Raw genomic sequence first — 15,284 nt, forward strand, 5'->3', positions numbered from 1 at the left:
AACTAGGCACCAAGCAAGTCAACAGGCCTTTGTACCATCATGGTACAATTTGCTGAATGGACTTTAATTCATGCTGACAATTCTGGTTAACAGCGTTACTGGTTTCAGCAATACATTAATGCAGTTAATTTAATTAATAAGTAGATGTAGAAGTTCTGCAGACAATCCTTACAAAAGCCAAGAGAAGGAAAGAGAATCAGATGTGTCAGTTGCAATATTTCTCCCATGCCTATTGCTTGTGCATGTTTCATTTTGTTGCCCTGGAGCAAGTCAATTGCAAAAGCATTTCCTTGAAGTATCAGCACCTATATTTTTTACTGTCCAAACAGTTCTCAAAGGATGATGTCAAGGTCATTTTTCTCATCTTTTAGTAAAGAAATAGCTTTAAATTGTCTGAGTCTGGGAAATTTATGTCTTGGCAAGTCATGAGCAGTGGAATTATTTCTTGAAAAAAACTAAAATACACAGTTGTTGTCTCACACATGTTCTCCATCAAGTGCTGTCTGGGTGCAGGCTGGTAAAAGCTCAAGCACATTTGCCACCTGAGTCTTCTTCTGAAGGCTTGAGCAGCAGGCAGGTCCCCACTCAGAGTCTAGCAGTGCATGACACTTTCAGTGCAGGTGTGTGTCTACATTTAGTTCTATTTTGTTCTGCCTCAGCAAAGATCAGCTAATGTATTTCAACTAAAGAGAGTGTAATGTTATGTTTATGGCTGCACTGTAATGCTGCACTGTAAAAAAGTATCCCTGTCACATTTTGGTCCAGCAGAGTGGAAATTTAGGATTTCTTATTTATTCTAATGTCAAGAATATAGCAGGTGATTTGCACAGGTAAGGAAGTACGTGCTTTCTGCAACAAAACATAAAGAATGTCTTGTTCTCAAAAGACTTACATCATCTTTAAATCTTCAAAAACCACACAGAAAATCTTGTGGATTGGGAAATTGAGTGGTGACTTCGCTGTAAGCTGAACCTAGAAATTCTACTCTCAGCCTACCTATAGTAAAACGTATTAGTTATTCTAGAAGTAGAGATTGACATGCTTGAAGGAGCCACCAACTGGTGACTACTATAAGTTTATATATTTACATCCCGTCTGTCAGGAATTGAACGTGAGGAGGATGAATTGGTGTCAGTGGTTACTTGTGTAGCTCATGAATAGTTCTGATCACCAAGGTATGGTTTGATATTTTAATTTTTTTTGTAACAGAGGCATTCAGACAGATTTGTCCATTTGGAATTGGCATCCTCGTTGGACCTGGTGATGCAAGACTGGGTAAGTGCTTGAGCTGTGCAATGCTGTTGTTGCATCAGTATGCCATTTTCTACCCATAAGCCATTCTCCATTTTAGTTGAGAGTAACACCTCTGCAGCTATTTCTAGAAGTCATGAACTGTGGAAACTCATATATGCTCTTTTTTTTTTTTTTTTTCCAATTATTCATACCAATTTTTACTTCAATCTTGAATATCTCAGCTCTCATAAATTAAACTTCTTTTAGTGTAGTATATTTGGCACTTTAATTTATGCTGAGCAGACTTACTAGGAAATTTATGTAGAGAATTATCTAGAGAATGATCACATAGCGTACCTGTCTTTTCTTTATACAATCTGTGTAGCCTGTTTACACTAAATGGTTTTAATCCTCCAGAAGTGCAAACCGCAGTTTCCCAGATCCCTTCAGTACATTCTGTTCTCTCCCAAGACAAACAGCACTTCAGCCGTATTGGCAAAAGCTTTCATTTAAGGAGCGCTGGATGACTACTGCTTTTCATATCTACTCCTCTCCCTGTAACCCCAGTTGGAGAGTTTTTTTATCTGACATTTAAAATCAGTTTGTTTTCTGCATATTGAAAGCTGGCCTGCAAGGCAGATTCTGTGTCCTAAACCTAATACATCAGAATTCAAATAGTAGGGTTTTTTTTTGTGATCTCAGGAACATTTCTCACTGGAACAACACTTGTTCTTTGAAAAAAGTCTAGAAGCACGTGAAATCAGTTGCACTTACTGTGTTGTTTATGTTTCTGGTTAAGATGTGGACGAGTGCCTTGATCCAGATAACTGTAGATTTGGTCAGTGTATCAACACAGATGGGTCTTTCCGCTGTGAATGTCCATATGGTTACATCCTACAAGGAGCTCAGTGTGTAGGTAAGTATAGCTGTTCATCTCCCATTTTAAAGAATCTCCTGAATGCTAAACATGGAGTAAGGAGCAGTGGGGTTACATTACTCCAATGCTGTGGAGTCTCCATCGCTGCTGGTGCTTAAAACTTGACAAGGCAGGCCCTGACTAATCTGTTCCAAAGTGGTCCTGCTCTGGCTGAGATTTTGACCCAGCTAACCTCTAGCAATCCCAAATTATGCTGAGTCTGTGACTAATTCAGTACTTAGGTGAGTTCTTGGATTTTGTATTTTCCTGGTTGTACATCAGCGGAATAGGTTTTATACCTTTTTGTTTGAGTATAACCATGTATCCTTGCCTTGATCTAACTGCTTGCAGATACTGATGAATGTGCTGTTGGAAACCCATGTGGAAACGGAACTTGCAGGAATGTGGTGGGAGGTTTTGAATGCACCTGTGTTGAGGGATTTGAGCCTGGACCAATGATGACTTGTGAAGGTGAGACTCCCATGTGTTAAAGGACTGTTGTTGTAGTTGTGTGCTGAAACACTCTCTTGATTTCAGAAACAACTGAGAGAGTAAAACAGCTTAAAAAGAAAAATACAGACATTGGGAACAATACATCTTTATCTGAAATAGAAAAATAGATTCCTCCTTCCTGTATCCATCTTAAGCTGTGGTTCCTTTTTCTACCTGGAGATTGGGTGAACAGGATTTCAGGTGGTATCTGCTAAGGGACTGCTTGGAGAGGAGCATGTTGGGGTACAGTCTCTCCAGAACAGTCCCCAGAAATGCAGCTTATTATGTGTGTGGTTTTTGCTCACCTCCTGGATGACCTTTGAGTGAAGAGTGTGAAGTGATGGTGAAAATAGAAAATGGGCTGCTTGAGTTTGTTAGGAAAGAAACAGGAAACAAACTAGAAAATACAAATACAGTGCTAGACAACTACCACAGCACCCACAGGTTGAATATTTTTTACATTTTGGTCTCTCATTTCAAAAATAAAAATTTAAAAATGCACAAAGAAGGGGAGGAGTAACAAAGATGGGAGAATTTTTCAGGGTGGAAAATGTGGTTGAAGAGATATATGATTCAAATTTATAAAGCCACAAGTGGTAAAGGTACCAGAAATAGAGGGAACATGTTAGACAAACCAAAGCAAACATTTTTATATTCATAGTACTTACAGAAGTTGTGGAACTCTCTGCTGCAGAATATTAGTGAGGCCGCAAGTATAAATTGACCCAGAAAGAGATTGTACAAATTTGTGTGGGAATCCATCAGTGGAAATCAAACTTGATAGTTTGGTTGTGGCTTTTGGCTGTGGAAGTCCTTAAATTGAGAGGCTTTATCAGGGGAGAGATCTTTGCATACATGGTATGGAGCTTTTTCAATACTCGTCTCCTGTTACAACCAGAGAGAGGAGAATGTCCTAGGACGTTCTGACACTCTTCTCTGACCTGACACAGCTGTTCTTAAATTATCTGCCACAATCTATTTGTTTGCAATCCCATACAAATGAAGGCTTCTACTTTTGCATCAGCTTGCATTAGTTTTATATTCAGTTAGAGCTTCATTCACTTCCCTGTGGAATTTGGGTAAAAGCTCAAATTGCAGGGGAGGAGTTAGCAGAGTGCATAAACATCATTATATAGCAGTAATTACTCAAGTAGCCCAGAGCACATGTAAATGGGCTTCAAAATAATGTTTCTACGAAGGATATTGTTTTATGGAATTCAGTTTATGAAGAAGCTGAATTAGTGTATCTAGAATTTAAAAATAACCAGTCATAAAACCAGAGGCGGGATGTGGAAAAGATGCAATTTGAACTGAAGAGACTCTGCTAGCAGCATGGATCTGGAAATTATTTCCATTGGCTGCTTGCTGTTGAAGATATTGAAACTTCAGGTAACTGTGGAAGCATCCTGGCATGCCTGGTGCCTGCTCCTCTGCAGAAATCCACAAGGAACAGAACCATGGGTCCCTAGCTATTAAAATGAAGCCCTCACCGGGGGATCTGTGGAACTGCCCATATGTGAAGCCTGTGCACTCAAGTCTGCTGAGTTCTACAAAAGCATGTTTCACTTCCCCCATGGTCTTTGTCTCTCCAAATCCAGATGTCAACGAGTGCATTCAGAACCCTCTGCTTTGTGCTTTCCGCTGCGTGAACACTTTTGGATCCTACGAATGCAAGTGCCCCGCGGGATATGTTCTGCGCGAGGACCGGAGAATGTGCAGAGGTAAAGCTCCTACCAGACCCTCACAGTTAGAGATAATGATTTCAAGTTCCTGCAGGGGTAGGTCTCTGACTCACTACACTTTGGGGCCAGAGTTTTAATCCCAGGAAGTAACTGAGTCAGAAAGAATTTGGGATGAAATTCTATGGTTTGCATTATGCAGTTGATTGTATTAGCCCTGTCCTACCCGTAAATTTATACATCTGCATAAAATGAGGTCATATCAGATGATACGGTTTTGTTTTGCCCTGAAAATGGGCATTTGGGAGAAATTGGTTTGCTCTAGGGTAGGATATCTGATGATTAGTTTAGCACAATAAAAGTGCGTATAGAGTTTATGATTGAGATTCCAAAGTCAGAATTTACTGTTGTGAATTTCCAGGATCATCCCTCTATATAATGAAGTCTAAACCTTATGTTTTAGATCAGAATGAGTGTGAAGAAGGAATTCATGACTGTGACTCAAAACAGATGGAGTGCAAAAACCTAATTGGCACCTATATGTGTATCTGTGGACCAGGTTATCAGCGCAGACCAGATGGGGAAGGCTGTATAGGTAAGTGACACTGAAGTGTTGAAGCTCTTGAAACACACAGTTCCTCAGCAGAGCTGAAATTTTTACATTTAACAAAGTGTTAAGGAACTCAGGGGAAGAATTACACAACTACCAGTGTAATGCATCTACTGGTGCTGTGTACATGCTTTGCTTTGCTGTTCAGGTGTGCACATGTGGGCAGTAAGTAGAAAATCTGGGTGTAGCTGTCTTTACAGTCTGTGCTGCTGCTGAGTTGCTTGGAATGAAGGAAGCAGAGAAATCAGCCCCTTGCTGTAAGCTTTTTATCTCTGCTAGCATGAATGAGAGTAGAACAGAATTGTTTTTAAACTTTGGATGGCATTCAGCAGTGCAGCTGTAACTATGAAAAATGTTGAGAACCAGTGAGGAATATATTTCAGACAAAAGGTAGTAACAAGATGGTCAAAAGAAGTAACAAGATAGTCATCTTGCCTCTGAAAACTGAATACAAGACTTTTCTTTAAAAAAAAATATATGCAGGTTTAACCAGCCAAAAAAGCACAGCTCCATACAAACCTCTCTCACCTGTATGAATCCAGTAATGGACTTGATTTTTGTCGTATCGTTTCAAAAACACAGATGAGAACGAATGTCAGACCAAACCTGGGATCTGTGAGAATGGTCGTTGTGTGAACACAGTGGGAAGTTACAGATGCGAATGCAACGAGGGATTCACTGCCAGTGACACCCAGAACGAATGCCTTGGTAAGTCACACAGTGACACCCTAATGAGCTATCCCTTTGACAGTAGAAATTGTGGTTGAAATTGGATTTAGAACTGGATAGTGAGTAAACATGCTCTTGAATTTACTTGCTTTTAGGAAGGAGCCTTTGTAAGTAGGTGCCCTCCTGCGAGTTCATTCTTCCCATACTAACCGTGTGCCTGCTTCAGTCAGCCTCTTGTGTTGATTTGCTGTGAAAGCTGTCGGTGGTTTCAGTCAGCCGGGAATTGCTCTTCCTTGTCTTTGGTCCTGATTTTCAGCCAGTCCTTTTCCTCTGGTCTTGAACAGAAATGTATCTTTATAAGCATATGTAACTTGTCTCCCAGCTTTTGTTAAATTTCCTGTCTTTGTTTCCCTTAGACATCGTGCTCTCTTTCTTACTGCTGGTAGTCTTTCACTCTCAGTTCCACAATCCCAGGGTGAAGTATGCCCTTTCTTTTATATTTCTAACTAAATTCCTAATATCTCATGACCCTTTGGAGGTCGTCACCATTAGGATTCTCCCTGATGCATAATTTGTTTTCCAGACAACAGGGAGGGCTACTGCTTCACTGAAGTCTTACAAAGTATGTGTCAAATCGGATCAAGCAGCAGGAACTCTGTCACCAAGTCTGAATGCTGCTGCGATGGTGGCCGAGGCTGGGGGCAAAACTGTGAGGTCTGCCCCTTCCCAGGCACTGTGGCCTTCAAGAAGCTTTGCCCTCATGGCCGAGGATACATGTCTAATGGAGCAGGTACTGACTTCTGTGTTAACGGCTCTCTTAAACAATTCCAAATTAGGTGATAAATTATAAACTTTCTTTTTGCATATTTACACACTATGAGGTCCTAACTATTTTGGATATCAGTCGAAATGTTCTGAGAGTTTTCATGTTGAGAGAATACAGTCCTTTGGGAGGAGGGTACATAGCCAAAGGCCCTGGATGACAAAACATCCATCCCAACTCAGCAGATACATATTTTGCATGCCAGTTGATTGACATGCACTTGAGTGAGAATTTGCATTCTCACATTTAAGTATGTTGTAGGTACAGATTAAGAGCTCTTTCTGTATATGATAGCAAAGTGATGTTTGATTGACGGTGGCTAGCACATGATCAGCTCCAGTTGTTCGCTTCCACTTAAGGCTTGTTCATTTCGTTCGAAAGTTAGATTAATGCTATTTTCCCACTTAGTATTTCTCCTGCATCTGTGCAGTATTTCATTATTTATTGTATTTTTTTTAAATTTTATATACAATATGGTTTTTTTTTTTGTGTCAGGTCACAGCAATCTATTGAAGCTATATAAAATCAGTTCTTGTTCCATCGTGAACTAACCCTCATTTCCTTGCAGATATTGATGAGTGCAAGGTTATTCATGATGTCTGCCGTAATGGAGAATGCATCAATGAGAGGGGATCTTATCGTTGTCATTGCAACCTTGGCTATACTACAGATATAACTGGCACTCTTTGCATAGGTAGGTTTTTCATTATGGTGTATGTGTATAAAGTTTATTACCAAGAGATGATTTGAAGAAGGAAATACAGAGCTTTTGAAAAATGAGAAAATGAAATGTCATTCTTTAGAATGCTTTGTGAATTTTTATTTCCTTCTGATATCTCCTGAGCATTTTGAAAAACATTATCATAACTATTGGTTATCAGCACTGAAGTATCTGGTTTTGCATCTTCTAGATCTGAATGAATGTAATGAGTCCCCCAAACCTTGCAATTTCATCTGTAAAAACACAGAGGGGAGCTTCCAGTGTTCATGTCCAAAAGGGTACATCCTCCAAGAAGATGGGAGAAGCTGCAAAGGTAAAAATCAAGAAAATAATTTACTGCAGAAACTCTGTGCTTCACAGCAAATGCCAATCCAAGGACATTTAAATGATGTAAATCTGTTTTATTGATTCCACTGTCTTTATTTCCACTAAAGACAGTGGAATTGGCCTGCACAGGATGGAACTGATGTTTCATTTAGTTCTTTGATAATCTGGATGAACAACAGATCCACAGGAATTTTTGCAGGCTGATGGCAGCTGATCTTAAAAGACTTTGTAACCAATAGTATATGTGATTGGTCTTATTTTGGTAAGCATGTTGGTTTAAGTTGTATTTTTCAGTGATATATGTATCCTAATATATGCAAAGATGAGCATGGTTTGCAGTTCATTGTCCAGCATCAGTAGAGTTTTAACTTGCTACCTCTGCAGCATGCTGAATAAGGGACAGCAGTGCAGGAGGGATTTTGAAATATTCATTATAATTTAATTTATTTTTTTTTTTTGGTAGCAAAGATCTGACTGAAACCGCACAAATTAGAGCAGCAATTCTGATCTTAGCATGGGAAATTCTTTTGGGGTAATAGCATGCTTCGGTGCAATACTGTTTTGCAGTCTGCCACTGCTTCTCTTGAAGATGGTGATTTCCCATTTATTGACTACAGTAAGAGCAAACATATGTAACAGCATCTTTCAGAGAGATGAGAGCAGTGTGCGTAACCCACCGTTAGCATGGACACTGGTGTAGCTCCAAAGTCCCATCCATTACATGTGGGGCTTCATGTGAGAGGAACTGGAAGCCACTGTGGAAAGTGAGATGTAGATTCAAAAGCCTTTATTTGAATTGGGTTTTTTTATATGCAATTACTTGTCTCCAAGTCCAGCTGAACTCTCAGATACTCCACAGGGAACATAAGTTAAAGGTGTTTTCTTGGGTATTTTAGATCTTGATGAATGTGCAACAAAGCAGCACAACTGCCAGTTCCTTTGCGTCAACACTATTGGTGGTTTCACTTGTAAATGTCCTCCTGGATTCACTCAGCACCATACAGCCTGCATTGGTAAGTGACGTGGAATGTAGACCCATATTTGGGATTAGTAACTGACTCTTACTCCAGAAGCAAAGTAGCAAGGAGGTGAAATTGCCTTTCTGAGAAGCCAGATGGAAACACAGGCCAGGTTCTGATCCCAGTCCCACCAGAGCAGAAGATGCAAAGTGGCCCTCCCTCCGTAATGGTAACGTAAGCGCTCCTTCTGTAGTGCAAAGTGAAAAATGGAGAGGGCAGTAAGACAGTTACATTACTGGTGTTGCTTTACCTCTTGTCACAGACTGTTCATTGTTGGCATTGCTAAATGATCATCTTCACAACAAGGAATAAAAAATAACACTGAGGTTTTTGTTCCCTTCAGACAATAATGAGTGTGCTACTGAGATCAATTTATGTGGGGCGAAGGGCATTTGCCAGAATACACCAGGAAGTTTTGTCTGTGAGTGTCAACGTGGCTTCTCACTCGATCAAACTGGGCTTAGCTGTGAAGGTAGGTACAACACACAGTGCATTTAACTTGGCCTTCTCTTGCTTTCCATCATGATCTCTCAGCTGTACTGTCATCCAAGGAGAGGCCAATGGAGTAAGCACCAAAACCTACAGAGTAAGCATGTGTAGACTGATAGGGAGCGGGGTATGGAAATTTAGCAACAAGGTGGTATTTCTCTCCATGCGCCTCGAAAAATAGATATATTGCAGCTAAAGATTTGGGCAGGTATTTTTTGAAGAGACTTCAGTTTAGCCTGGAATGTTTCAGTTTAAGCATTGTAAGTTCAGTGAACTTCTGTTGAATCCTGCATGGATTTCTGAGGGACTTGCCAAGGACAGGAAGTCCTGAAGTGCCAGAGAGACAGTTGAAGGCCTGCAGGCTTTATTCCTCCTAGTCCATAGGGCCTTCTCCTGAGATAGAGTTTGGTTTGCTTTGGAAAGTTAGATCCCGGGATTCCTGGGTTGAGTGCCTGGGTAAAAGCAAGGGACTATCTGCTCTGGAGCTGGGAACCTTAAGAAAACCTAAGGGGGTCCCCTATTCAAATGGTTTTGTGCTGTCTGCTCCATTGAAGAAAGAAAAGAAGTCTGAAAATTGTGGCTGAATTTGAGCTTTCAGTGGTTTTTAGCCCTAAGTTGCTTGCTGTTGAGCCAGAAATCCAAACCTGGAAGGCTTGAAGTGGTCTCCCAGCACTGGTCAGGTTTTTGGAAGATCCTGAAATATACCTCTCTGTATATGATATACGAATAAGTATGATTATTTGTAGCATACTTTTCAAATGTAGCGTAATTTGAGTTTTTCTCCCCAAACTCATCTTTTTAGATGTTGATGAATGTGATGGAAACCACCGGTGTCAGCATGGCTGCCAGAATATAATTGGAGGATACAGGTGTAGCTGCCCACAAGGATATCTCCAGCATTACCAGTGGAACCAGTGTGTTGGCAAGTGACTTTCTAAACTCTATACATTAAAATGAATGTGACCTTTGTTAGCAGCAAGAAGGGCAATGGTGCAGTTTGGCATATTTTCTTTTTCGGAATATAATTTAGTATGTTCAGCAAAGTTTCATTGCAAATGTGTGCGACTGTGAGAGGCAGAGTGGATATGGAGCATCCAATGGCCTGTGACCTGGTTCAACAAGTGTTTAAGTGCAAAATTACCTATGGGGGTGCTGGAAGTTGTACTGACTTTGAGGGAAGTTGTGTTCCTGGTCTATTTTGTGGTCTGAACAAAAGTAGCCTTACTCGGCCGTGCAGCGGTCTCTGCTCAGATACAGGTCCTGTCTGAGAGCTGATGGTGGGTTGAACTTGACACGCTCAGAACCACAAATTTGGATTGTTAAATTATAAAAGGAAAATTCTGGCCCAAAGCATCTAAAATTCTGTTAAAATCCTACTTGATCTGTGCTTTTACCATTCTTATTACACCTTGAGGAAGAATGCTGCCTTTTCTCTGTAACATTCGTTATATTTGAGCAAAGCTGCTGCTGTATGTCAAAAGATGCTTCCTTGCAGCTTTGGAATACAGTTTATAACAATCGCTTAAAGGCCATTTCTAGTTAGAAGTGCAAATGCCAGTGCTCTTGGTTCTATCCCAAGTCTCTGAGCCCTCATAGATGGGGCTGCATGTGCAGAGCATTGATGCTGTATATGACTTGAGCAGGCAGAACTGGGTCCTCTACAGAAGTCATGAGAAGAGTCCCTGCATGTTTCAACAACATGGCATGTAGCATATTCAAACAAGAGAAACATGAATCATTTTGCTCTAGTGACAGTTATGTCATTTTTAATCACATTTAATGGGCTTCATACAAGCTAGTCTTGTGTGGATACCCGGAGATGTGTTTGATGACCTCTTCGAGAACAAAGGGCCTCATAACTCTTTTGTTTGGCTTTCTTTGCTTTCAGAAACATAAAAATGCCTTTGCTTGTTATCACTGTCATGCTCTAGGGAGGTCTCTGCTTTTAATTGTGCTTACCAAACCCCATGACATTTTATGCAGTCCTTGCTGTGATGTTTGCTTGCTTGTGCTCCAGTACTCTATGCCTGTTACATGTAAGAGTACAAGGAGGGAGCCCAAACATGTCGTGGTTTTGAGTATTAATTAAACTAGCAGATCTTAGGGTTAAATTAGAATTTAATCTGCAGGAAGGTAAAAACAGAGAGACAAACACAGCCCCACATGTCTGGCTGCTGGAGGACCCTGTGGAATCTGAAGAAGTGCAGCTCTGTTTTACAAAACATCTTGGCTGCTTCCAGTCCTTCCTGGGTGATAATAGCATTTAACCAAGTGTATTTCCAAAGGAGGTGTACACTGTTACTCCAGCTTTTGAGCCCATTGGCTACCATTGAGATTTTATACAGGGAATACCAGTTTTGGAATGCACCAGCACTGGTGTTTCCCGAATGGAAAGAAAGGCTTCAACCTCGGCAACACAATTCTGATCACCAGGGAAAATTACACTGAGAGCCACAGCTGGGTTTTCTTCCACCTTTTTGGACATGAGGCAGGCCCAGCAGAAACCCAGAACTGAAGGAAGGAGGCTTTGTTTCCTCTGTCCTTATAGCGTCTCTCCTTCCTACTGAAGCTGAGCACAACAGAGCTGTGTGTTACAGAGCACAGCGTTCACACTCTTGCTGCTGTGGAGCGAGTTAAAATGAGCATCTCCTCTTGGTGCAGTAACTTTCTGTGGCCCAAACATGCATTTATGATGTTGACATAATTTCTGTGTTAGGTATGGAAAATACTGAAATATCATTTTGAGTTAAGTGCAAAACCGCAGGCTTCAGTAACACAGAATTCAGCCCCAGGTTTTAGTACCTTGTGGTCTCCACATATTCATAATGTAACATCTGTAACTGTATGTGCTTAAGATACTTATCTAGATCTCCTGGGTGTACCACAGGGGAAGAATCCATGTAATAGGTTTTTCCGTGACAATTCCTTCATATTCCTTGGCAATCCCAGCTCTACAAACAGTTTGTGTCTTTTTTAGCTTATTTAATGAAGTGTTCAGGGACTTTTGATGTTGCTGCAACACATACTTAGATAATCACTGAAGAATGCTTTGGTTCCTCCCATGTCTTGTGCAGTGTGTGACTGCATCCCCTGCCCAGGCAATTCCGGAGTGCATCATGCTGTAAATTAGGCTGCAAGAAGCACAGGCATTGAATTTAAACAAAGAACAAACAGCCACATTGTTTGGAAAAAGACAGTAATGCTCTGAATTAGTGCTTATTCTCCTGTAACTTAGATGCTTTGGTCAGAGATGCTGCTCTATGCTTTACATTTTATCCATACAGTGTCCAGATGGCATTTCTTACACGTGTGCACACACACTCGGTGCACATATGCAGTTGCTTTATCACAGAAATCAGGGAACAATAGTGTTCAGAGTGTTTCAAACCAATTTGCCACATCAGACAAAAAAATCAGAGCAGCTACATTTAAAAAACTAGGCATTTACAGTAACTAAGCCTGAACTGACCTCAAACCCCTACAGTGCTGCTCTTGGGAAGTTTGGAAAAGGGCTGGCTCAGAATGTGGCACTCTTTTGTATCTACAGCTGCTTTTATTTTTATTTTACTGCTTGTTCCTGTACCTTACCTGTACCTCATATTTAAATGTGAGTGTGTAGGGAGGGATTTTCAGTGCCTGGAAAAGGTGTCAGAGGTTGATTCCTCACTCCTTTTCCTTTAACGTTGAACAGCACTATGAACATGGGATTACTGGACCGGATTGTTGGCTATGCAAAGTTTTATTCTTCTCAGTTGTTTCTGGAACAAAAAAAAAAGTTGCCTCCTCTGCTTTCCAGAGCATGAGCTGACGTGGCATGAAATATCTTCTGTAGAGTAGCCCAACGGTTGCTCTGTTGTGTGGTTGTAGTCATCTCCTAGCGACCACTGCCCTAGGCAAAAGTGAGGCCAAGCTCTGCTCTCCATCTGTCCATCTGATGTGACAGAGTGTTTAGCAACAGTTGAGCACAACCTTTCTGAAGGGGTAGGTTGGACTACACCTCAGAGTAGAAGTTAACGTATGGTATGTTCTGCTTCTTTTCCAGATGAAAACGAATGCCTCAGTGCACACATCTGTGGAGGAGCATCTTGCCACAATACTTTGGGAAGCTATAAATGTATGTGCCCAACTGGATTTCAGTATGAACAGTTTAGTGGAGGTTGCCAAGATATCAATGAATGCGGTTCTGCACAAGCCCCATGCAGTTATGGTTGTTCAAATACAGAAGGTGGCTACGTCTGTGGATGTCCACCTGGTTACTTCAGAATAGGACAAGGGTAAGGGATTCTCATTTTAAACTAACAGACGTAAAAGGGACATAATCCTCTCCTTTTGCTGTAGCGTGGAGCAGCAGAACCAGGGGGGTTCTGTCACCAACAGAAGAGGGATAAGATTGTGGAGGTGCTCAAGAGTTGGGTGCACATGCTGATTTTGGAGATGAGGGAGGGGAAAGGTAACCAAGGGAAGGGAGCAACATGGTTTTAATGCTTAATGGAATTTGGTCAGGGCAGCCAGGTTCAATCATCTCTTTTAAGCCACTGCTTTCACCTCCCTCCTGCACACTCCAACATCCAGCCAAGTTCTCTGAGCTTGCCACCTGGGAGCTCACACCCCCCTTGCTGAGATTTGTGGTGTATCACAAGTCCCAGGCCCCTGCCTGCTCCAAAGACAAATGATATTATACAAGTGGCTTCACCCACTGGCTGGAATAGCAGTTCTGTACGCTTTTCTGTTCTTGTGTGTTCCATATTCTTCTGTGTTCCAAATGAATCATTTTTTTAATAAATATCTGCTTTATCGAGGAAACCGATTTTCAGTTGTCCCAGCGGGAGTGTTAGGGCTGTGCAGCTTGTAGGACCAAGCAACTCAGATGGAAAGCAGAAAGCTTGTGGCTTGTATTTCAGAAGTGACTAAAAGCTTTGGGGTTATTAGGCAAGACCTCACCTTTCAGATTTTTTCAGCAGTTTCTGAAAATTGGTCTCTTTCAATGTGTTCCAGGTCGGATGACAGGAATTACTAACAACTTCTCAGAGCTTAAGCCTGTGTTTTTAAAACTGTTAAATATTGGCAGGTCTCTCTTAGGCAAAGCCTCGTGGAGCCAGGTTCTTGAAACCAGAGGTAGCTGCATTGTGATTCAGTGAGAGTTTTGCCTGTTGACTTCAGCAGATTTTCCTAGGAAAACAGTGCAACATAATTGCTTTATTATTTATATTCACAGTCACCCCAGTCCACGTTTTGGTAAGATCTGTGTCTCACTGGAATTAACTTTGGATTTCTTCCTTCCTCAGACACTGTGTTTCTGGAGTGGGGCTAGGCAAAGGTCAAGGACAAGAGCTTTCACTCAGTGGAGAAGTAGATGACAACTCCCTCTCTCCAGAAGCTTGTTATGAATGTAAAATCAATGGCTATCCCAAGAGAGGCAGGAAGCGCAGAAGCACTAATGAAACTGCAAATGAAGCAGAGGTAATTGACCCTTTTGGGGAGAAGGGGCTTGTGGTGGTCTTGGGAAAGCCAGTCTCGAAAGGAGGTGCACCAGGAGACAATCCCACAGCAAAAATGTACCCCCCTTACAAAGTAGAAAAGCTCATTGGAGAGCTGGATTTAGATGTTGAGCAGTCTGTGTGTGGGCTTTTGAAGTTGTTCACTGTCATTAGGCAAAGGTCATCCTCCTTTGCAAAATTCAAACTCCTTGAATTACCAGGGGAGTCAGTCCCATGTTGGCTTATTTCCACTTCTTGTAATCTAAAGTCAGAATTGCCCAGTCCCGTCATCCAGTCACAAGTGGCTGGATTTAAAACCTTGTGGTTCACATTATTTACATGCAGACTTCAGCAAACTGTAGAAGGGTTCCCAAGTCCATCGTCATTTGAATTCTCACTTCTCTGTCCACTCTAAGGTGACAGTGATGTTCCAGGTGATCTGCTCTGGCCTGACCACAGAAGCAGCAGGTCATGACAGGTCTCTAGACTATTCAGGTGAAAGTACGTCTGGGTGTGCAAATGTGTGTGTTGCATTCTAAATGTGATCAAGAGATGTTGAGCACTCTTGTAGAATGTTGCCACACAGTCACTACCCTGAGCTGAATGTCATCCATACCTTTGCTCCTGTGTATGTGCTGAAGGCCTTGCTTTTTCACGCACAAATACAGGGGATTTGGGATCCTGTTAGCTGTTCCCATTAGGTGCTCAGTGCATGGTGCTCTGCTAATACAGGAAGACAGGAGAGTGCTTTTGCCCAGAAGAGTGTGGACATTTGATTTTGGGCAGAGTGGGGTCGTAAACTGTTTCTTCAGTGTGTTTCAGTATTCTG

At 41.5% G+C, this 15,284-nt stretch overlaps 1 protein-coding gene across 1 annotated transcript in view; it reads left to right on the forward strand.

Annotated features, from left to right (window-relative positions):
• Positions 1 to 15,284, forward strand: part of FBN1 (fibrillin 1) — a 152,253-nt gene that overhangs the window by 135,037 nt on the left and 1,932 nt on the right. Inside the window, exons 53-66 of the mRNA XM_061446885.1 lie at positions 1,210 to 1,275; positions 2,033 to 2,149; positions 2,501 to 2,620; positions 4,240 to 4,362; positions 4,784 to 4,915; positions 5,513 to 5,638; positions 6,183 to 6,389; positions 6,991 to 7,116; positions 7,334 to 7,456; positions 8,367 to 8,483; positions 8,833 to 8,961; positions 9,781 to 9,900; positions 13,021 to 13,252; positions 14,264 to 14,438. Of these exons, the coding sequence (XP_061302869.1) occupies positions 1,210 to 1,275; positions 2,033 to 2,149; positions 2,501 to 2,620; positions 4,240 to 4,362; positions 4,784 to 4,915; positions 5,513 to 5,638; positions 6,183 to 6,389; positions 6,991 to 7,116; positions 7,334 to 7,456; positions 8,367 to 8,483; positions 8,833 to 8,961; positions 9,781 to 9,900; positions 13,021 to 13,252; positions 14,264 to 14,438 (1,913 nt within the window). The remainder of the gene's footprint in view (positions 1 to 1,209; positions 1,276 to 2,032; positions 2,150 to 2,500; positions 2,621 to 4,239; positions 4,363 to 4,783; positions 4,916 to 5,512; positions 5,639 to 6,182; positions 6,390 to 6,990; positions 7,117 to 7,333; positions 7,457 to 8,366; positions 8,484 to 8,832; positions 8,962 to 9,780; positions 9,901 to 13,020; positions 13,253 to 14,263; positions 14,439 to 15,284) is intronic.

The sequence above is a fragment of the Pezoporus flaviventris genome, unplaced genomic scaffold, assembly GCF_033815535.1.
Source record: "Pezoporus flaviventris isolate CSIRO_AGI_PZ_B2104156 unplaced genomic scaffold, CSIRO_AGI_Pfla_v1 ptg000006l, whole genome shotgun sequence".
Taxonomy (NCBI): domain Eukaryota; kingdom Metazoa; phylum Chordata; class Aves; order Psittaciformes; family Psittacidae; genus Pezoporus; species Pezoporus flaviventris.